This window comes from Parus major, chromosome 1 (genome assembly GCF_001522545.3).
Source record: "Parus major isolate Abel chromosome 1, Parus_major1.1, whole genome shotgun sequence".
Lineage (NCBI taxonomy): Eukaryota > Metazoa > Chordata > Aves > Passeriformes > Paridae > Parus > Parus major.
In genome coordinates this window covers 4,731,446-4,754,712 of record NC_031768.1, presented here as the reverse complement: position 1 = coordinate 4,754,712, position 23,267 = coordinate 4,731,446, and the positions used below count along the sequence as shown (strand labels likewise).

General features: G+C 43.3%; 1 protein-coding gene across 1 annotated transcript; it reads right to left on the bottom strand.

The window, feature by feature from the left end:
* UBASH3A (ubiquitin associated and SH3 domain containing A) lies at positions 1-21,755 on the bottom strand. Its single transcript, XM_015645885.2, has 14 exons — positions 19,950-21,755; positions 16,591-16,644; positions 14,588-14,774; positions 12,664-12,862; positions 11,830-11,999; positions 10,791-10,999; positions 9,824-9,950; positions 7,631-7,730; positions 6,521-6,643; positions 5,652-5,744; positions 4,510-4,654; positions 2,474-2,580; positions 1,860-1,966; positions 1-1,170 (listed from the first exon to the last, which is right to left on the bottom strand). The coding sequence occupies exons 1-14, from the start codon at positions 20,060-20,062 to the stop codon at positions 1,033-1,035; spliced, it is 1,872 nt and encodes a 623-aa protein (XP_015501371.1). The 5' UTR covers positions 20,063-21,755; the 3' UTR covers positions 1-1,032.
* Between the last annotated feature and the right edge of the window lie 1,512 nt (positions 21,756-23,267).

Sequence of the window (23,267 nt, the reverse complement as noted above, 5' to 3'; positions counted from 1 at the left end):
TGAGAGAAACATTTTCATTTTTCCTTTCATTGAAAGAAACATTGTACTTTCCTGGAAGAAGTTATCTGATAACCAGAAAGGAAAAGCAGGAGAAAAAACACACAGTGGAAAGGCATGTTCCTGTTTGTGCATAAAATTTCAGGGCTGCTTAATTAAGTTCCCTTAATTAAACACACTGCCTAGAGAGGAGCTGCAGAAACCTTTCAGGTCACCATTAACAAATTTGGCACAAACCAGCACAAAGCAAAGCTGTTGTGGGGCAAGTGCCATCTCTGGAAGGGTTCAGGGTTAAAGTTGCTCATGTCAGTTTTGTCACCAGTACAGTAACACAGGGCATCTTTCTTTGTCCCAGAAACAACAATCAGTTGATTTCCCTTCAAAAAGGAATACTTTAGACCCTTCAGCAATATGCATCGCTGGAGAACTGCTGGAAGAGGAGCTTGTGTGACAGAAAATGGACTCCCTTTGTAGAAGAGGTAAACACAGAGTCAGTGTGGTATTTGCTCTCACAGAACTGATGGAGTGAACAGGAAACACAGTGGCTTTAGCAAGAGCTGGTCCCCTCTTTGGGTAGGAGTTGACTTTTTTTCAGTCCCAGCTTTTCTGTTGTCTGAAAATATCCAAGTGACTGAAGAAGAGAAAAAAACAAAAAGGGAATTCTTGCTGGATGTAGTTTGGTCTCAATAACAGGACGTTGTTTAACTGCAGTGCCTCTTGGAGTGGAATATCAGGTAGTTATATCCCTATTTATTGAACATTTGTACACTCAGGCAAAGTTAAAAGGTACTTTCCTCACCACCACCAGAAGTGTTACTTCTCACTTCAATTCTGTTTCATGAGTTCATTCTTCGCAGTCACCAAAATAAAAACAAAATCCAGGCACCAAACTTGGGAAGTGTTTTTCTGTGTTTTGACAACTCAGAGAGGGCATTTCCCACCCTCTGTGTGTCTTCTGGATGAATCACTGCCCTGTGATGAACCATAACCTGCCTTTGGCTCCTTTTTGACAACTGCAAAGGCAGTGATGACCTTTTAATCTTCCATGACAGTATTTCTCCAGTTAAATGCTGCATTTGCTCCATGAGTTAATGTCTTCACTGGTGGGTTGGCCATCTTCCATTTGTTCTGCTCTTTCTGTTCTTCGCAGAAACACATGCCCAGGGAAGGGATCTGGGAAGGAAGTTACCAGCAGGGTCATTGCTTTGACATGAACAGAAGCTTTGCTACAGGAAAAGAGCAGCCCCTGATATTCTGTCACTGTTGAAGTGAACTAAAACCAGGCTGGAAGCTCGAGAGGTGAAAGCTGAACTTGTGTTATCACTCCACATTCATACCTGGCCAACCTGTTCCTGTGCCTCACCCTCCCCCACAATAAAGAATTTCTTCCTGGTATCCACTCTAAACCTGCTCCCTGTCAGTTTGAAGCCATTTCCCCGTCCTGTAACTCCAAGCTCTTGTAAAGTTTCTCTCCATCTTTCTTATAGGCTCCCTTATAAATTAGGCTGCAATTAGGTCACCCCAAAGCTCTCTTTTTCCACTTTAAAAGGAAGGAGACCAGTTCCAAGTGGAGAGGTTTCAAAATGTGCCTCTTGTCTGTAGGTGTTATGTGGCATTGACTTTCCACATGAAAATCTTCTCCAAAGACTCAGCTGCCAGTCACATTTAAAGCTCCCAGAATAAAATCCTTCTCTTTACCTCCAGTGCTTTGCTAAAAGTGTGTGAGATTGCATTTGGAACGAGAGAGCTGATGTCACTGATGTTGGCATGCTGTTACACACCTCTTGATGCATAAACAGTATCCTTATTAAAAACATAATGAGACAACCCAAAGGCTTCCTGATGAAACAAAATCCTCTTACCTTCCTCAGCATCTGGGCAAAGTCTCTGCTGTCTCTGCTGGGGAGCCCTGTGAGCGCTCGGGTTAGAGATGCCAAGGAGGAGCCGTGGCCCACCATGAGGATGATGCCTGGCACAGCAGGAAAAGCAAAGAACTGTGGTAAAGGAGCTGCAGCACTGCCATGTTCCCCATCAGCAGATGGGGATGAGGTGGCTTTGGGGATGTTCACCTTTGCAGACCTTTTCAATAATGCAGCAGAGCATGTTGTGATGGGCAGAAAATACCTGGTGTGTTGAGCATGCCAGCTACTGACAGAAGGCATTTACAAGGAGAAAAGAACTTTCTAGAAAAGTGTATTATCTTTTGCTGAGCTACATCCTGATGTAAAAAGACCAAGAAAAGCATGTACTTCTGCAATTTAATACTCTACCATCTCAGTTTTATTTTACTTTGTCCATTTCTATCCCATAAATTGCATGTATGTTATTTCAGTGTAGCCCAGGACAGGCACTGAGTCTACCGTGAGCTCTTTGCAATGCCAACAGCTCACATTAAATGTGTTTCTGTTGGCAAATCTCTGCCAGCTCCTGTTACTGCAAGTGTCTGACAGAATATTCAAAGACCTGAAACCTCTACCTTTGCTGGGGCAGTCACTGATGATCTGTTTTATAACCGCAGAGCTTCTGCTGACATAGTCTTCATAACTTTCTGATGGCACCAGAGAAGAGAGTGGGAAGTTACCCCTGACAATAAAATTACAGATATATGTTAATCTAGATGAACACACTCTTAGCAGCATTGAATGACTACACCAGAGAAAAGGCACTTAGTTAAAAGGTTTATCCACTGACTTGGCTGACACACTGTTACCTCTGCTTGTCTGAAGCATTAGCTTCTCTCTGAGTAATTTCCATTAAATCTCACGGCTAAGTCTCCTCATAGCTCATAAAGCACCAGATGGAGGGAAAACCAGGCTTCAGTAAAACTTGTAGTTTACAGTGGAGATTATTTAAAGCAGGATTTATGCTTAAGAAAAGCTTTGAGCAATTCTGCCAGCAAGGACCACTGCCCAGACATGGGCTACAGAACTGTCTGGGTTTTCCAGTCCTGAGTTCAAACAAAGGAGAGACACTCATGATGTGAATGCTTGCAAGATTTGGTACCTCAGCATTAATCTCCTCAAAAAAACCCAGTTAATAAAAATCTAAAATAAAAATCTCTGAATGAGGCTTATCTGCATTGCTGGTCAAATGGATAGTAAAGACTTCCACTGCTAGAGTTAAAAAAAAGGTGTTTCCAGGGGCAATAATCACAATGCATCATTCCAAAGTATCTGATCACTCATGCTGAGACCAGGAATTCTTTCTTTTATATACCAGTGCTTTTCAGGCACCCCCAAAAAATAAGAGCCTGATTTTCACACTGCTGTGAATCAGGGCAGTGTCAGAGGTCTGGGGGGGCTTGGGTGATGGACAACATTTGCAGTGGTTGAATGTGGTAAAACCAGACCCTGCTGTCCAATGAGCTCAGCTGGAGACAATGAATGGACAGTGAATTTGGTTGTGCTGATGTTTAATATTACATCTGTTTTTTACTGATACCCTTTGCTGGTGGTTCTTCAAGTGATCTCAAACACTCATTCATAACACCTGGCACACAAGGATTTTTTTAACCCTGCATGTGATGGGAAGAAACTGGCATTCTATGTGCAAGTTTATAGTTCACCACCCTGTTTTTGCCTGAATCTGAGTGAGCTGTGAGGGGCCTAAACACTGTAGTTAACATTGCCCTAGAGATTCCCCTCTGAACCTCCCACTGTGGTGTATTTGCAGAGTTTCTTTTGAGGCAAATGATTTTGTACCAAAAAACCCCTAGAGAATACAGTCTGCTAGTGAAAAAAACACCAGAAATACCTGTGCTCCAAAAAAAGAGAAGGATTTTGGAGTCTTTATGCACTCTCAAACAAAGATACATCCTTGGCTGTAAGGAATGCATTAAGACATGAGATGTTTCCTTTCCCCCTTTCTTGAATACATGGGAAATCCCAGAGACAGCTGAGTAATTTCCTGGATCTGGCTGTGCACTGCAAACAGCGAGCAGCCTGGTTTGTGAACGAGATGAGGAGCTAGATTGAATTGGAGGTTTATCATTTCCTGCCAGGCTGTGGTTTGCAAGTGCTCAGAAAAGGCATCGACCCTCACCCCACCAAGTTATGAGGGCTCCAAAAAGCCCTTGCTGAGCACAGTATTAATCTTTGAGCAACTTAAAACGGTGCCAGAAGCATCAATTAAAGTGAAAGGCTCTTATCTTGCCTGTCCCCAAAAACCTCTTGCTGCTGCTCTGCCAAGGGCTGACTGACCTTACATAACATCACATTTCTTTGTCACTGGAAATCAGGTTATTCTTCCCATTTCTAAAGTGTTTTGCACACGAAAAGGTAAAAGCAATGTCAAGGCAGCACCAGAGAAGGGCTGGTCCCATGCACAAAACATTTGTGCTAGTGAACCCATGTGCTGGTGACAGCATATCTTATTTTTGTATCCTATTTTGATCTGAATTTGATCTGAATCACCCAATCTTTGCAGTGTTTGTAATGATTTATGACACATAAAAGGCCAAGATACCTCAGGGAAAATCCCCACAGCTTCATCAGCCAGACACAGAGCAGTTACCTGTAACTTGTATCTATGTCATAAGATGCCTCCACCAGTTCTGCCACAGTCATGAAGTTAGGGATTGCTCTGCTTGCTTCCCACTTGGTCCATTCAAACAGTCCTGGTTCCACCCTGATTTTGACTTTTTGATTTAATTTAAGCCCTGTAAGAACAAGAACTATATCTTACAAAAAAGTACACTCAAAGTGCTATATACAGTCTGCCTTGTTTGCTGTTGTACTTCCATTAATGAAAACAAATTATTTATTATCAACCAATTGATTAAAGGAAACCACCATTACATTCTTATCTAAATAACATAAAGGGACTACAAATTATTATCATCATTATCATAATCATGATTTTTGAAGCTCTCTTGTGATGCTCTGTTAGAAGGGAAAATCTCAGTTTTGCAATGTTGCAATCTGAATAAACTTCAGAAAGGAAATGTTTTTACCGTTTTTTTTATAACATTTTGCTCAGTGTTCCTCAGTGGGGCAGTAAATTGTCCAAATTGTCCAGTATTAGAAATGGAACTGTCTTGAGAAAAGAAATGTTACTTTTTGAGTATTCTCAAGGGGGGTTACTATGGAGCAATGAATGTTTTCTGATGTAAACATGGTACTGAGCTGTGAACTTGTTGAAAGGAACAGGAGATGAAAAAAGAAGAGAGGGAGAGGAAAGGAAGGGAAAGATGTTATGCAATATGAAGGATTAAAAAATGGTTTGGCTTGCAAAAGAAAGCATGGAAGCAGTCTTCCCTGATTCACATTCAGATCCTTCAGAGCTCTGGAAACATCTGATATTTGGGTCAAAATATTTTCTGGAAGAGGTGGCAGTGGTGATTTGATGAAAAGCTACTAATGTTGAATTCAAGCAGATAAGAAACACCTCTGTTTCATATAAAATTCTATTCTGTTCTAACTAGGAAGGACCAGAGTTACTGTGATACATCCCACAGAACGTGCACACACCAGCAGGTTTGTTTGCTGCCTGCATTACCACCTAGTCACAACCACCTCGCCTTCCCTGCCTAAAGAAAACCACAAATAACCACAGAGTCGTACATCTTCCTAATTGCTCGTGTCAGAGACTTCACAGAAGTTTGGTGAAGATGTTTCCAGTGTGGCAGAAGCACCTGGCAGGTTTTGCTGCCTTACCCTGCAGTATGTGCTGAGCTGTCTGCACGCAGCACAGGGCAGGGGACGAGTACACGTAGCTGACTGTCACCTCCTGGTCCAGCAGAGCTTCCCCTGGATGGCAACAGCAAAGTGTGACAGATGAGAAATGACTACAAACCACTTTCTGCAAAAAAACAGCTCAGAGCTTTGCAATTTCATCAACACGGGATACACTGACAGTCCCTTTCTATTCATTTTTCATCCCACTATCTGCTGATTGAGCTCATTAGAAAGCTCATTCTGGTGGAAACATCAACTCTAAAATGAGTGTTGGAAAGATAATTACAGAAGATTCACCCCAAACCTGCAAACAGCAGTTAGGCATTTGGCTATCTCCATATATCTGAGCCATCAGAGACAAACATTTGCAGCAGACCAGCACTGTCACAGTCGTGCATCTCGCCCAGGGAGCACAAACAACTCCAACTGGTGAGTGGATTGAGTCACCCACACCACCCATCCTCCTGCAGGGAGGTGACCACACTGCTGACCATGGAGCTGCTTCCTCTGGCCAGCCCCTTCACTCCTCACTGCCCACTCAGGGACAGCTGCATAAGACATTAATCCCTTGCAGACAAACAGCAGAGCACAGGTAGTGTTCTGGCTTCTTCCTTCTGATTTTCTCTGCCAGGAGTTGTCAGAGGGGGGGTCTCAAAGACAAATAACCAGCTGTGTTTTCTCTATTTTACAATTTAAGAAGATCTTGCAGTGGTTGCCCACAGAGAACTGTGGCCACAGTGAGTGCTGATAGGAAATTGTTCTGCTGCAAAGCCAGCATGAGCTTTGGCAGGTGATGACAGCCTGCTTCCCAAACCCTTCCATTTGCAGGAGGATAATATCCAGCTTACCTATAAGCCTTGACTGGAAAATGCCACAGCAAGATAATGGAGGATCACATTCAAACTGCTTCATGCTGTCTTTCTGCCTCGGCAGGGAGGAGGGGAAGTTCAGATCTGCTCTGTAGTATTTCCCTGAAACAAGGCAGGAGGTTTTGCTGTGGCACAAGGGAGGCACAAGCAGCTGTGTTATGTTTGTTTTACAGTCAGTGTCTCACTGATGAAAACCAGACAGTGCTATTACCTTAAAGGGGTCATGTTTTAAGGGTACAACACTGGCTTGGGAAATCATCTGTCCTGACAGAATAGCTCCCTCTCCTTCAAGCTCAGAAGGAGCAAATAGGGAGGAGGAGAGAAAGAACAGGAAATCAGGAGAATTTGGCTTTGTGGGACTCAGGAGAAACAAAAATTGACTCCCTATCTATACTCTTTTACAGTTGCCAAAATGACCAAAAAAACCCATTTCCACTGAATCAAAATGAAACCAATGCATGGATCATGCAGCAATAAGGTACCTCTCTCCTTATCTGGTGTGAATTCCATGCACTAAATAAGGGGACTCTCCAGCATAGCAAAGGGAGACTTTCAGCATAAAGCTCTCACTTGTGAATTTGTGAATTTCTTGTTCCCCTCCTTCCTCCTGACACACACATTTCCCTGCTTTGGGTCAGTTTTCTTCACCTGAAAACACACCTTTTTTTTTTGAGAGAGAGGAAATTAGGTCAGTGCTGACATTTTATTTCCACCACAGATTCCCCAGACTACTGATGGAGTGTGACTGATCAACAGCCTGTGATTCTGACTCAGGCACAGAAAGGTGGAGGGGTCTGACAACCATCCCCTCGCATAGTGAGAGGTGACAAGTGTGCTCCTGTCATTTGTTCACGTACCACTGAGACACAAGAGCTTGGTTTACCTGCAGAATTTAGTGACCATAAACATGAAGGATTTAAGGACATTGTGACCTGGTTAGGTGCAGGTCAAAGCAGTGCCTGACTTGCGCTGTTATCATTCCTTCGTGCCAGTGTTGACATTTACACAAAGACTAAACCTCTTCTACCATTACTGGGGTTGATTTGGTTTGGGGCTGGTTTTTGAAGATCCTCCCATTACCTTACTCACCATCTGCAGTCAGGCACTGCTGAAGCCAAGATTTGCCAAAGACCTGATCCACTCTTTCCCCGTGGCGCATCACCAGCACCGCTCTCCGCAGGGCGGCGTTCTGAGACAGCAGGGAAAAGGGAGTTTCATAAGGAAGTTATCTATAACCTGCAGGGAAAGTCTGGATTCCTGGAGAAGAGACACTGTAACAGACACCTGTCCTTAGGACAGTGATAAACCTGACTGGCTCTCCACTAAAAACAAATGAAAGAGAATCATAAAATCATTAAGGATCACTTTGGGATTACTGAGTCCAACCTTTGGCTGATCAGCACGTTTGTCACCTCAGCCACAGCACCGAGTGCCACATCCAGTTGTTTCTGGTACACTTCCAGGTTTGGTGACTCAACACCTCCCTGGGAAGTCTGTTCAATGCTTGACCATCCTTTCAGTGGAAAAATTCTTCCTGGTATCCAGCCTGAGCATCCCTTGGCGTGATTTAAGGCCACTTCCTCTTGTCCTGTCAGAGGTCACATCCCTGACCCTCATGGGCTGCAGCTTCTATTTCTGTTTTAGCACTAGTGAAAGACACTGCTGGTGACAGATCTTTTAATCTCAGTATGGGAAGGAATCATAACTTTAATTTATATCATATGTTTGATACAAACAAAAACAAGAAAACTATGACTGGTAATACCCTTTTCTACACCAGGACTAATGCAAAGATTTTCTTTCTTTTCCAAGTGAAAATACTACTTCTACATTTTCATAACAGTGTGGCCAAATCAACAGTGTACCCAGATCTCCTACAAGACCACTGTTTTTCACTTAGACTGCATGGGATTACAAATAAGCTTGAAGTAATTTGGGGTTAGTATACAATGCACATTAAATACAAATGAGAAGAAGATAAGGAGAAACAGGTCAAAGGTTTTAAAACTTTAAAAGAGCGTTACTGCTGCAGCACGGAGTGAAGTGCTCTGCATCTTCAGCAACAGAGGAGGGAACTCTTAACAAGTGGTTTGAGGTTGATATTCATGCATTCTGTGAAATACTTGCACTTCTGCCATGAAACACCCATCAACTGCCACAAGATCAGAGTATAAACCCAAGGTCTTGTGGTCTTCCTCTTCTGCTTGAGAGGAGCACAGAGGCCAGGAAGACTCTAGACTGGAGATGTGCCCATTTGCAAAACTTGTGTCTCAGGCCAAGCCTTGGCTCTGCCCCAGATCTGACCTGGATAAGAGAGGCCAAGAGCCAGGGGAAGGATGTGTGACTTGTTCAGAAAGTTCTTACAGTCATATACATGGTGTCCTGGAGGCCCCAGGATGGAAGTTCCCTCAAGGTGCCCTCAGTTTCTCTGATGTTAGCACAAACCAGCCCAGGGTTATTGCCCAGCACAGCAAGAAGAAAGGCAGTGGGGGCCAGAAAGCTAAAGGGGTTTCTGAGGCATGTCTGTGCTGAAAGTGCATTTTGGCATCTCTGACAGAGCCAAAAAGGCAATGTTAGTACAAATGTGCTGTAGGAAAAAATCAGAGTCCTTATTTGTTTTGCTCTTCCTACCAGAAGACCAGTGGACACAGGAAAAATTGATACCTGTTGATTTTGAACCTGGGTGAAAAATGAGATCCTACCAGTGCTGTTAACCACTCCAGCTAGCTGTTCTGTGCAGTTATCTGCATGAGCTACATATCTAAAAATAAAGAAGAAAATAGAACATTTAAATGTGATCTGGGGCGATGGAAACCTCAAAGACAACATCCACAGAAACTGGACATAAGATCAGCCATGAACAGTGAGCCTAATTCTGATTTAGTTCCTCTGCCTGAAGCCATGTGGAAGTCAGGGCAGGCTGTGCCTGTGTCTCACCTGTCAGACTTGTCTCCATACCCACTGAGGCTGTGCTCAGAGAAACCTGAGCAAAGAACTCATGTGTTTTGCTCTTACGACAGGAACAGGGAAAGATTAATGAAAGACAAGAGTGATATGCATCATATACATTACAAAAAAATCGGATATTATACAATACAGTATGAGCTTGTATGTAAAAATAAACATACAACATAATAAATAAAATGGTATGTATAAATGTACAACAAAACTATGAAAACATGAGGGAGGAAAATGAAGAACACTAAATTTACTAAATGCCATTAATTAATAGCATATCTGCCAAAGCATGTGGCAAAGATAAGAAATGGAAAAAACAATTACCTGAAGAGAAAGAACATTGGTTACACTCCTTGACATGCTGAGATTTTGGGCTTCCCCATTCAGCTTTACATTGGGTTCCTTTCCAGCTTTGGTGAAGGGTCTCAAAGCTGTGTTAAAAACATATTCCCTGTAGAAAAAGCAGAAGCAGCACACACACACACAAATATACAGGCACACACACACAAATATACAGGCACACACACAAATAGAAGAGACTTTTGAGTCATGATACTGTTTACAGGATCAGCAAGTCAGGATTTGTGTTCCATTCAATACTTTTTGCACACTTGCAATCTACCTCATCACTCAGCTGTTCATTTGGAATATGCACCATAAAAAATGAGGTTAAAATATTAGGAATTGATGGTGTATATTGAGTGTAACCCTGCTAAGGTGGGACCTTCAAGCAGGAAATACTATCTGGTGGCCTCCTCCTTTTCTCTGAGACATCAAGAAGTGCACCAAAACTTCCCAGCTTAGAAAAATCAGCTCTAATCTACAAGTAGCATCAGCTGTGCTGCAGAATGTCAGCTGCAGAATGAAGTGCAGGAAGCCAGACAGGTGCCTTCTGATGCACAGCACATCAACAAGATAAGGGTGGTGCCAAGGTGGTGGAGCAACCATTGTGTGGTTTCATTTCAAGCTAACTTTGCAAGCCCTTGAAATGAGAAAAGAAGAAGAGACCAGAGAGCCAGGCTGAAGGCTGAGCCTGCCCTGGCAGAATCTGCTCTTTCAAAATTCATTAGGGCATTCAGGTTCCTCAAGAGTGCACAGGGGTCATCCCTCGAGCACCTGGACTTAGGAACTCTGGGTGTCTGCAGGTACATGTCCTGTCTCTTTTCTCTCAGAAGACATCTCAGCATCCCACCCAGACCTTCAGGATTCCCCCTCTGCCCACAGCTCCCGGCAAGGAGGAACTGCCACAGCTCCTGAGCAGGAAAGCAAGGCCCATGAAACACCAGGTTACCTGTGCTTGACCCAGGTGTCTGACTCGTGGGCTTTCTCGGTGTAGTTCTCTGGGAGGAAGCCCCTGCAGCCGGTGCGGTGCGAGGTGCCGATCACCCAGCCCTCGCTCGCGTCGCTCTGCTGCCGTGGGTCCACGTAGATCAAATCCCCAGCGTTGATCAGGAGCTCGTCAATGTTCTGGGGCTTGTACTGGAAGAGGGCCCTCAGCCTCTGGGGGGACACACAGCAGGGTCAGGATGTTCCTGTGCTGCTCAGGGGATGCTTGTTTGCCTCTCCTGGACACTGAACCGGTTCTGTTTTCCACTCTGCAGCCTGCTCCTTAGCAGCATTTTGGCAGAGGAAAAGGACACTACCACACTTACAATATGTGTCAAAGCAGGCACTTGGTTTTCACAAAAATACTTCTTTCCCCTCTGTAACTGGTACAGATGTATTTGAAAGTGAACATAGATCTGACCTATTTTTGTGATTGCTCGCAGCTCTCCTGAGTGTGACTAAAATCCAACATGAGACTTGAGACAAAGTGATTTACTGGTCTGACAAAAAGCTGTTGAACAATCCATAATTTAAATTTGGAAATGAGAACTGAATGAACGTCGACTGGCTTCAACTAAGAGTTTGCTAAGCAGAAAATTAGCAGTGAGAACTGATCCCTGCTCACTGCTGCAGTTTTCATCATGGCAGGAACAATCAAGAAAACTAATTTTGCTGAAGGGAATTTTGCTGCAAAACTGTAAACTGAAAAATCCTAGAAAATATTGAAGGATCATGATTTCCTGCCTCTTATTTTCTCATGTCATGGTAATATTAGGTTTCTTCTGCTGGGGTTTGGAATTAGATTTTGAGACATGCAGGACAAGCAATCTACCAAAATAAAGGTATAATCTACTGATTTAGGAGAAAATGGTGCTGGAAACAACCATGCACTTTGAAACACTGTGCTGAGCAGACAGAGATTTTTCTTAAAGCTGGAAAAGGCAAATTGACTGTAGCAAAGAAAATTAAAGGCTCAGGAAATGAAATAAATCTGATTCCAGTACCTGGTAATGCACAAAACGCATGTCCCGTGAATAGAGAGCAGCCACCCACTGGCAAGGCTCCCCTGGGTTAATGCATTTGGCCAATTCTTCCAAAGTCTTCTGATGGTGAGGATAAAACCTGTGGGCCAAGGTAAGGTGGAACTGCTTCAAGGAGGGCTTCACGTGGCAGTCTAGGGATGAAACAATCACATCACAACACAAACAAAGGTCGTTTAAAGCTCCTCTTGGTTTATCCTACACGATTTGCATGATGCAGGAACTATCATAGTAACTAGTGGTAGAGTAGATGACTGAGTAATGGTTTTGAAGGGTGTCATGGTTTTAATCATGCCAAAATCATTCACAAATGTGGACTGGGTTTGCTTCCTGGCTTCACCCGTGAGGAAATGATCATGGTTTGATTCCTCTCCCAGCCTGAGATGTACTGAACGCCTTTCTCCCAGACAAAGCAGCGGTGGGGCTGTGCCCCTCCAGTCTCCACTGGTGATGCAGTTTCCCTTGGAAAAGGTATTAGGCAATATTCCTAGGGATGCAGCCAGGCCTTCAAGCTGGGCCACAGTACCATGAGGGTGGAGACGTGGGGAGTGATCCCTGAGCAATCACCTGCCAAGTTGTACACGGGATCATTTCAGCTTCTAGGCAAAAAGTGCTGTGTCTTCAAAGACTAAAACACATTCCTCTGGCTACTCTGCTAGCAAATCTGTAGGAGAAAAGGCTGGCTGCTGGCAGGAAAACATCATCTGAGCTCCCCTGGAGACACAGGGAATGTTTTCAGTACTGTGGCTATGCATTTGTGCTACAACCCACTCGTTTTCCCTCTGGTGTTGGTCCTACCTGCCAGGGCTGAAGCCTCTGATGAGAATGCCACAGCAAACTCTTTGAGGACATTTCCCTGGATGTCATCAATGAAGAAGCCAAGGTAGCTGGGAGATGCATGTAGTGTTAGGGAAATGGATGGTGGAAAGCTCTGGGAAAAGCTGTCACCAACTTGCTTTAAGATGTCATACAGTAATTCCACTTTCTGGTCTTCACACTGAAAGAAAACAGAGGAGCAGCCTTTACCCAGCAGCTCACAGCCAGTGTTGTAGCCTCTGTCACACAGCACTGCCAGAAAACTGTGGGGCTATAAACTTCCTGAGAAACACAAAATACCTAGGAATTTGCCTGAAATTCCTGGCATTAAACCCAGCAGTATTTGGCAGCTGGATCAGCACAGTCCTGGTTCCGTAACAGGAGATGGAGCCTTCAACCCAAGGTCTATCTAGCCTGGGTAGGAAAAAGCCAAAATATTTTACCATCTGCCAGGTGTGCAGTAACCAGTCTGAAATAAGACAGGGATCCTGATTTCGCTCTTTGATTTTAAGTAGGAATTTGTATTATTGTTAATTTACAGTCTTTTACTGAGATGTGCAAGGTGAGGGCTGCAATGCAGTCATCTCTTCCAGACAGGCCTTTAAACTTGATGCCTCCCAAGAGCATGGCATTCATAATTAATTAATGAGTTTTGTTCTGTATAATTGTGTTTAATGGTGACAGAGAACCAACCACTCAGTATTTTGCAACAAAATACTCTTATTTTCACTGTCCCTGCTTTTTGACATGGTTGTGATGACCCACCCTTAGGGGGAAGGAACACTTAATGGTTTAATATAGAAGTATGATGAACAAAGCAATTTTTGTCCAGCTGCTCTAGCCCAAGCCTGTTTTAGCACATCCCAAATGCAGCTGATGTCTGTGTGCTGCACCATCAACATGCTAAAATTGGATTCCAGGAGGCTCCAGAGTTTTTCCAGACCAGTCAAGTGCTGGACTTCACAAAAGATTTCACAAAATCTTCAGATCCAATAAAAAGAGTAAAATGTGGGACATGCCACCACAGCAGAGACCTGCTGATGGGGTTCTCTAGGGAAGGCAGAGCTTTTCCTGAGATTCCCACAGGCTTGCACCAAAGCTGCCTGCATCCCTTGGTAACACTGTCCCTGCTGCACAACTGGCTGATGGCTGGGAAGGTTTATCATCCTAAATCCAAGCAGCAGTGGACACATGGAAGCCTGACAGCAGCTGGACCGCACAGGGCTGCTCTAGATGGATCAGCTACCCCAAAACATCCCCCTCAAACATTAACTGTCACCACTCAGACATTAATCAGCGTGCATTGACCTGGGTTGTGTCATTTGACCGCCAGCAAGTTCTGGTGTCAGACAACAGCAGATGGCCCAGTTTCACCAAATATCACCCAGCTGAAATGGGACCCTGTCCTGGGGTGACTTTATGATACTGGTATCCCCAGTCATCTGGTTTACGTTATATATTAAGTTCTGCACCTTTAAGACTGGCTTTGAGAGCAAGAGACTGCTGCTCTGGCAAAACAGATGCTTGAACTGAAAGACAGCAAGACTCAGGGGGAATACTCCACCAAAAAGAAAGCGGCTCCAGTAGCCTGTAGTCAAACTGACAAGTATGATGATAACCAAGCTTAGAGGGGCCCTGCCTCTAGCCAGGTAGAGGCTAGGGAAAACCGTGTCTTTTGGACTGTGTGGATTCGTTGGCCTGGCACATCAGAACCACGAAAATATGAGGCCTTGGTTGACACTGGTGCACAGTGCACGCTAATCCCATCAAGACATGTAGGGGCAGAATCTGTTTCTATTGCTGGTGTGACAGGGGGATCACAGGACTTTACTTTAGTGGAAGCTGATGTGAGCCTGACTGGAAATGAGTCACCCCAGGACAGACCCTTGCACTCCCCTTGCCTCACCGTGAAGAAGTCACAGAGGGTGACGTGGGGGAAAACCTCGTGGGCTCTGTTCCTCCCGCACTGGCGCTTGCTCTCCTGCCAGAAGTCCTGCAGGCGGCTGTGCAGGCGGCCCGTGGGGCACAAGTAAAGGGCGTATTCCTGAGGGATTGGGTCATCCAGGGAGGGGTCATTGCAGTGGGAATGCAACCTGGAATCAAGAGCACAACACCGAGACTGAGTGTGTGCACCGCTGGCTCTTGCTTCGTGTGGCTGAAAGCCTCCACAGCAGAGATCAGATCAAGGAAATGCAATTTTATTATTTTCTTACAAGTGAGAAGCTGAAATAAAAGCCCTTTTTCCTCTCTGAAGCATATATATAAATCTATAATATATATATATAAATATATATATAAATATATATAAAATATATATATATAAATATATATAAAAATCTAAGTATATGTTCAAATAAAATATATATTTATATATTTTATATATATAATATATACCCATAATATATACATAAAATAATGGAGAAATTAATAAAATATATATATTTATATATTTATCTATATATCTAAATATATATATTTTATATATATATTTTATATAAATATATATATTTGTATACCCATAATATATACATAAAATAATGGAGAAATTCTTTTTAAATTAAAAAGCTCTTTTTTCTCTCTGAAGCATATATATATATAAATATATATAAAAATCTAAGTATATGTACAAATAAAATATATATCTTTATATATTTTTATATATATATAATATATACACGTAATATATACATAAAATAATGGAGAAATTACTTTTCTGCTTATTTTTTTGAGTACTTTACATTTCATTATGTGCCTTCACTTCTATCAGTATCTGAAAATGACAGAAATAAAAAATACCATTTTAGGGTTTTGTTTCCCCCCCCCCCCCCATTCCACTTTTTCATAACTGGAAACAAAGGACTGGAGGAGGAAAAAAGCAATGGGTGTAACATGTTGAAGAAATGACAAAATTAAAACTAGCTGAAATTTTAAAAAGACTTCAAAAAGAGCCTTTTTATTCAGCCCTAAGAAAAGCAAGCAAGACAAGTCAGAAGTGCACAGGGAAAGGTCAGAAGCTCAGATGCTGTGTGATGATATTGTTCATCATGTCCTTCACACGCTGTACGTTTGTCTTTGCAGCTGTTGGATTGGGAGTGCTTGTTGGAAGTGTGGCAGCATCACTGAAAATTATTTGGAAGGAACATGCCATTCTCAAATGCCTCCTCTGGATTTTCACAAAAGAAAAGAAAATAGAAGAGAAAAGCAACTGAACCAAGGGAAAAAAAAATAAAAAAGCAAAACAAAACCCAAAAGAAGGTGCAAGGAAAGACTGTATTTAATGTGAAGGTGAATTAAAACAACAAAAAATGATCAGTTATCAGTACATGAATGAGATATAAACACACTGTGAGACTCGTGATTGGGAGGAGAAAACTTTGTGGCATTCAAAACTGAGAAGTGATTTTAATTATTATTTATATTTCTTTAATATTTATTATTTTTTTATTTCATTATAATTTTTATTATTGTAATAATACCTCCCTCTGACCATTCAGCCTTTTACCTTACTTTGTGGTGGGTCTTTCTGTTCCCCTTCAGCTGTTGTTTCTGCATGTGTTTCTAAGTGCAGTCATGAGTTCACAAAAAATTTCCCTGTTTTTTCTTCCTTTCTCTCAGGAGGCTTAAAGCTGAGGAGGATTTTCTGACCAGACCCATGAACTGACTCTTCGGTAAAACTGGCTGCTTGTTTTTAATTTACCTGGTCTTTCTGCAAGTTACCTTGTGTCCCAGAATCAGTACAAATATTTCTGTTTCTGAGTGAAATAAATGGGAAAAAAAAATCTTAAATTCAGGTTTGTTTTCTTTTTTTAGGGCAGCTAACTTCAAATTCAGTGACAGGATGAGAACATCAAAAAGGATTTTTAGGCAGGTTTAATGTGAAGGCACACCTTAGAAATCAGAGGTACTTACCATTTTACTGCATCTTCTATTGTCTTTTGTCCAGTAGCAACCAAGGCCTTTTGCCTAGAAAAAGCACAAAATTGGATCCTCAGAATTCCAGAAAGAAAGCTTTTATAAAGTAAAAGCATTTAGTTACTATGGTCATCAAGTCTATTTTCCAGCACAGGCAGGACCTTTAGCAAGAAGATTTTTCCTAGCAAGTGTTACTGCTCTTGAAACCTTCCAGATAACTTTTTCCTCACTGCAAGTCTTTAATTTCTGGAGATTGGTAACCTGTCCTCCCCTTCCTTTGTGTTCAGGTGTTTCCTTAGCAGCCTTGCCAACTATATGAATTTCCTTGGGGTTAGATAAACCATCCATCCAAGCACTGTAAGAACAAGTTTTTCTTGGTTCTTAGCAAAAAGGTTTTGACTCAAGATACCAGGGCCAAGCCAAACATTAAAACTAAGTAAAACATGCTTATACTGGGGTTTGGAATCTGGATTGAGGATCCCCCACAGGCAGCAGAGAGCCAGATTTAATCCAGCAGCTCCATCCAAGCTGAGGGACAAAACCTCTCATTTCTCTCTGTTAATGCAACTTCCACTCTCTGGGCTGGGATTTGATTCACATTTCCTTTTATAACTAGAGCTTTCAAAAGGCCAGCCATGTGTTTCACATGAGCAAATCTTTGTGCCTAAATACTGGGTGATGGGGGAAGGATTCCAGTGTTCAAGCAGCAGCTGCACTCATGAAACCCATTTCCACCCCTGAAAGGCACCTACAGACTTCTCAGAAGGAACATGAAGGGGAAGCAGAGACAGAAGATGCTGGGAAAAAACTACTGAATTTCTTGGCATCTGCTGATGTCTTTCCTTCTCTTTTGTGGCCACTGGCTCCTGAGGGCACTGAGTTGTGTTGTCTCCTTCCATTTTTGTTCTTCATCCATCCATCCCCGTGGCACCCATACACATGTCAGCAGTGTGTGCATTGAGCTGCAGGACTCATACTCACCCTTGTGTTCCAGTCTTCTGTCTTCTCTTCAGTGTAAAAACTACACTTGGGCTTGTTAATAACATTTATATCCAGCCATTGCTGGCTCTTCAGTGAGGTTCAGCAGGGATGAGGACAAGCATGACAAACTTTACCTTCTACCTCTCTTCTCCATAAAGTAAATCAAACTCCGTGGCTGGATCAATGCCACGAGGTCTAAAGCCAGCCCATGCCCTCTGTGACTGAACATTGCACATCTCCTTTCTGTGCCTTGGCTGAGCCCTCTCTCTCCATCACACCAAACACAAACAACAGTGTTTGTGTCCCTCTCCTCACTCAGCCTTTCTTGCTGAGCCTTGTGGAAGTGTCGGTGGCAATGATGCCAGGGTTCAAAACCACTCATTGCACCTCTGAGTGAGTGTTTCACCACTTCGTGCCACACCTCTCCTCCCTGGGGCAAGCTCTGTGCAAACAGCTCTGGAGCTAGAACAGAGCTTGGCTTCAGCTTTTCTTTACCATGGGGCCTTCCAAATTAAATGTAATTAGACAAGTGAGACCTGAGGCCATGAACTTCCATCCTGCTCGGTCCCATCTCGTTGTTCTCTTCTGCTCCTCTCCATAGCCATCCCCACCTTCTGTCTCACCACAAATGTTGGCTGTAGGATGATTTCCAGCAAGGTTTATAGAGACCTTAACACTAGGGGTGCCTCAGGCTGTGACTAATCCTACACTTCCAAGATGAAAAGTGAAAACTGAAGAATAATGCAAAGAATAAGTTCTGCATGTACCAATTTCTGTCAGAAGAATAAACCAGTGAGAATCTATAATGAAAGTAGATTAAAAATAAATCTATGGTGATAATAAGCTGGCTCTTCCCTAAAAACTGCTGGCACAGTTTCTTGTGGAAATTTTTTGATCTTTGATCTTGACCCTCACATATTTGAGTTTTGTTCATTGAGGAGATGCTGTTTTGGCCTGGTGGTTGTACATGATAGAAGATTTTGTAATACTTCCACCCCACCTCATATTTCTCAGGCCAGGACATCTCAAAAGAAATTTTTCACTACTTTCATTCATGGTTTAATTGAGGGACAACAGAGACTGCTAAAAGGTTTTTTAAAAACACAATCAAAATGTTGAAGGTCTTGAGGTCAATGATAGGAAATATGTTTTTTAGAATTGCTTTTTGATATTTTGTTACCTTACATCAATTTGCACAGTATTTCTGCTGCTGCTTTTTGACTTTGAACTGGGAAGCACAAAGTCATCTCAGTAGCAGTAGAAAGTGTTTTGAAGGGGATTGGAAAAGCATCACATAAAGCAGAATAAAACTTGAAAAAGTAGCCATTACTTTGTGCTGACCCAACTTACAGTATTAACAGAGAAATCATGAGCCATCTTTTCAGCCCACAGCTAAAATCCCACTGTGCATCACTGGGAGAAGGGGACTCACAGTTCCCTTGTGAGCTGTGCCCATCGTGTCTGACATTGCTACCACAGCTGTTCCCAAAAAAAACCACAGCACTTACAAATGGAACTCTCCACTCACTTAATTTTCAGTCAAAAGGTAGAGAGATATTGCTCTTCTTTCAAAAATATTTTTTTTATAACGGATTCTTTGATACTTAAATAATAAGATTCATTTTTTTAACAGTTTGAACCAAAATGTCCCTACTTGCCGTCCAGAAATTGGGAAATCCTCCCCAAAACTTGCCTGTCCAACAGGAGAGATGTCTGGGGGAGGAATGATTGGCACTTTTCTTTTGCAGTAACTTGTTTACCTGTCACCAGTTATGCTCTCATCCACTGGAGTTTCCAAGAGTAGTGCCTCATTTTTTACTATGACATTTTCTAGGCAGGACATGATTTTTGGAATTCAAGATTCAAGACAGGAAGAAAAATTGAGATACTTATGGGGAATCCTAAGGGAAAAAAAGAGTTTCCAGTGACACCATGCAGCAAGAGATTTTTGCCAGGCCTGAAAAAAGCCCCTTTGGTTAGAAATTACATCCATGTTTAATTCCTTTATAATAAAAGTAATAAGCAGAAAAAAAATTGAAAGTGGATGCATCCCAAGAGCAAACTATGGTCAACTTCTCAACTCATGGAGAAGCCTCCCAAAACTCAGGATGTGGAAGGGTGTGCATCTTTAGATTTACACAGTATTTTAAGATACTGGATATTGAGCAGGTTGGTTATGCTATGTGGGCAATAAACACTGCTCTACAGGAAATTCAGGGCTAGACAGGTCTGATCCCTGCATGGAGACATCACCCCCAGGAGCAGCACCATCTCCTGATGGAAAAAACCAGGCTGCCTGTTTTGAGATTTCATGGCAAACACCTCACATCTTAAATAAACCTCGCTGTGCAAAGGCAGCCGAGCACACTACTCACGCGATATGAGCCGGGAATCCTTTGGCCAGGAGAGGCTGGAGGAGGGCAGAGGTGCTCCTGCCCCGGTGCTTGGTGGACACCTTTGCGTACAGCTGTGCCTCAGCCACTGCCATCTCCTCCACGTCCTCCTCTCTCCGCGTGCTCAGCGCTGGCAGAAACTGGGAGGTGGGAGGAGGATGTGAAGGAGGGAGTCAGAAAATGAAACAGAGAGAGAGAAAGAGGCGGATAAAATAAAATAAAGAAACCTCACTCCCCTTGTGATCTTTTCTGACAAAAGGCTGACATCCTGTTTTCATAGAATCCACGCCTCTGAATTTTTGTCATAGGGTGGCTGAAAAAGCAAAAGCTTTTCCTATCTGCCCTGGCAGAACAAGATGAGGAGCCCAAAGGTAACCACCACAGTCAGAGAGGGCTGGCTGAAGGGGCTGAGGTGGAACCTTTTAGCTTTTCACTTTAAACTGTCTCCTGAAAGCCAAGAAACCCACCTGAGCTGCAACTGCACTGGGGGGAACAAGTGGGGCTGTCCTACAGCGTGTAGGAACTTAGTCTGGAGGCCAAAACTTTCCTTTTGGGCTCAGTTTCCAAGTCCTCCTGCCCATATCATGTGTGGCTCCTACTTTGATCTTCTCATCCAAAGGCAATGAGCAACCAAACAGTGGAAGATTAAACCCAATGTCCCATCTAGACCCCACACCTGAGGCTGAGCTTGGAGCAGCTCAGGGTGGAAGCAGGGAGAAGGACTTGTCCTTTCCAGTGGTGCCAGTCACACTGTGGGAGCCTTTGCAGAGCTGCCCTGGCTGGTCCCCAGCCTTTCCAGCGTGGCCAGAGTGGGTGAATTGGTTTTGGAGAGTTTTTTCTGTCCTCAGGTATCAGTGTTCTCTCTGGAGGACGGGACACCTCACCCCATGGACTGAAAGGATCATCTGAGCTGCTGGTCACCTGAAATGAGCCTTCATGTTTTCCCCACTTTGGCTGAAATTCCCCTTGGGACACCTGGCCAGCTTGAGCTGGTTCTCCAGACATTTGGAGAACCATCAGAACTATCTGAGGCCTGGTGGGGAGAGTATCCCCATTTCCAGGGAAGGCTTCTGAAAGAGTGACACAAGAGATGATGAAGGATTCTTGATGTCATGGCTTAAGTTAACAGGATCATGATGTAGTGTCCTCTCCTTTGGAAGTGCCACTCTCCATCATGCACAGAAATGGGACTGAAGAGCTTCTCTCATCTCAGCCATATTCCAGGGATGTGGGTTTTATCATGGAAAACTCTCACTTCCTCCCTTGCCTCTCTTGAGGAAGCCTTGTTCAATTTACACTCCTGTGGCTTTTTGCATCATCCTTCCTTTTCCTTCTTCCCTCCACCCTTCCCTCTGCGGGGAATCTCTCTTCTAAGTGAAAACAGCACAGCCAAATTATTACTACTCTTGAGCATTCCTTGCAGCTGAATGCACATTTCCATTTTCTAATTGCTGGAGTACAACTGAGTTGATCCTTCAGCAACATGAGACGCTGCTTTTTCAAAAACCCTGTGCAGGCACACAGCTAAACCAAGTGAAGGAGGAGCAAGGTGAGTCTGTGAGCTTTGTGTGCTGAAGAGATGAAGCCCTGGGGCTGATGCTCTCTGCCACCCACAGCTCCTGGTGTTCAGGGTTTTGACAGAGGATGAACAAGCGCTCACGTGGCATTCGTGGGGCTCCTTTGCCAAGGGCTTGCGGGAAGGTTTGCAAATCCCACAATGTTGCCTGGTGTTCTTAGGCTAATTAAACAGCGTGCTGAATTTTTATCTCCCCCCTTCCGTAGCTATGCCATCCGGGGCCACCCGATACCCCTCTCCAGGTTGGGTTACACGGGCTGCGGCCGCGATGCCGCGCACAGCGGCCGGCTGGAAACCCTCCCCGAGCAGAGTGGCTCAGCAAACTCTGACTTTCCTTTGGGTTGCTTTTGATAATGAAGAAGGAAAACAGTTTTGCTTTTAACTATGACTTCTCAGGAAGAGGTGAGTGAAGGTTTGGGAGCATGTGATAGCCTGTGAATAAGTGAAATGTCAGTGTGCGGCTTGCATGTAATTTAGCTCACAATGCTGTTTTGTTTCCTGATGGCAAATTTGCACCAGCCAGAAGGCTTTTTGGTTTAAATATTTAACAGTCATGCTGGCAGATTCTCTACAAAGTTTAATTTATGTTCATTGAAATGTAGGTGAAATTTTACCAAATGGAAGAGCATAACCCTTATGAAAGGTGAAAAATACTCCAGGTTATATTCCATTATAGATATAATGTCACAGATAAAACATGTATTCTTTGTCTAAAATGTGTCACTGTAAGCTTTTTCTGGGACTGGTTTTACAGCTTACCAGCTCCACTGTCTTTTACAAAACTGGACCTATTTCCCACCACTGTGAGCTGAAAATTCGGATTCCTTTTTCCATTGTACAACCCCAGAGTCAGAAATTAGGATTTCAAATCTATTTGCCCTGAATTTTAGTGTGGCCATTTCAATTGTTTTTTGGGTTTTTTTTGGTTTTTTCCCCTGTGTAGTAAGTCATTAAAAAGTTTACTGGAGTAAAATTCCCCTGAATGAGGCTCCTGTAAGGTGCTGTGCTGCTGTCCCATGCCTTTTAGTCTTTCTCTTGTTTCCTATTGTAATTATAGATCAGGGGGTGGATTCACACCCCCAGTGTGAGTTATTAAAAGCAGCTCTGTGCTTAGACAAATCTGACCAAAAATTAACCTCTATTAAAATAGTTTGCTGGTAAACTAATTATAAGCGCTTCCCCCATGAACATTAGGTACATAACAATGTATTGTGTCCAGCTCTGAGATCCTCAGCACAGGAAGGTCATGGGCCTTGCTGGAGTGAGTTTAGAGGAGGCCAGGAAGATGCTCAGAGGGATGGAGCACCTCTGCTACGAGGAAAGGCTGAGAGAGTTGGTGTTCTTCATCCTGGAGAAGGCTTCACAGAGACCTTGTGGCCTTCCAGTACCCAAAGGGGGCTACAAGAAGGTTTAGATGAGATATTAGGAAGAAATTCTTCACTGTGAGTGTGCTGAGGCCCTGGCACAGGGTGTCCTGTGGATGCCCCGTCCCTGGAAGTGTCCAAGGGCAGGTTGGACACTGGGGCTTGGAGCAGCCTGGGATAGTGGAAGATGTTCCTGCCCATGGCAGGGGGTGGAACAGGATGATCTTTAAGGTCCCTTCCAACCCAAACCATTCTGTGACTCTATGACAACATTATAATGATTATTTTCTTCCCTTTTTTCTTTTTTCCTCTCCTGTTGAGTCAGGCTCAAGAGACAAATCCCACGACTGGAAGTCCTGA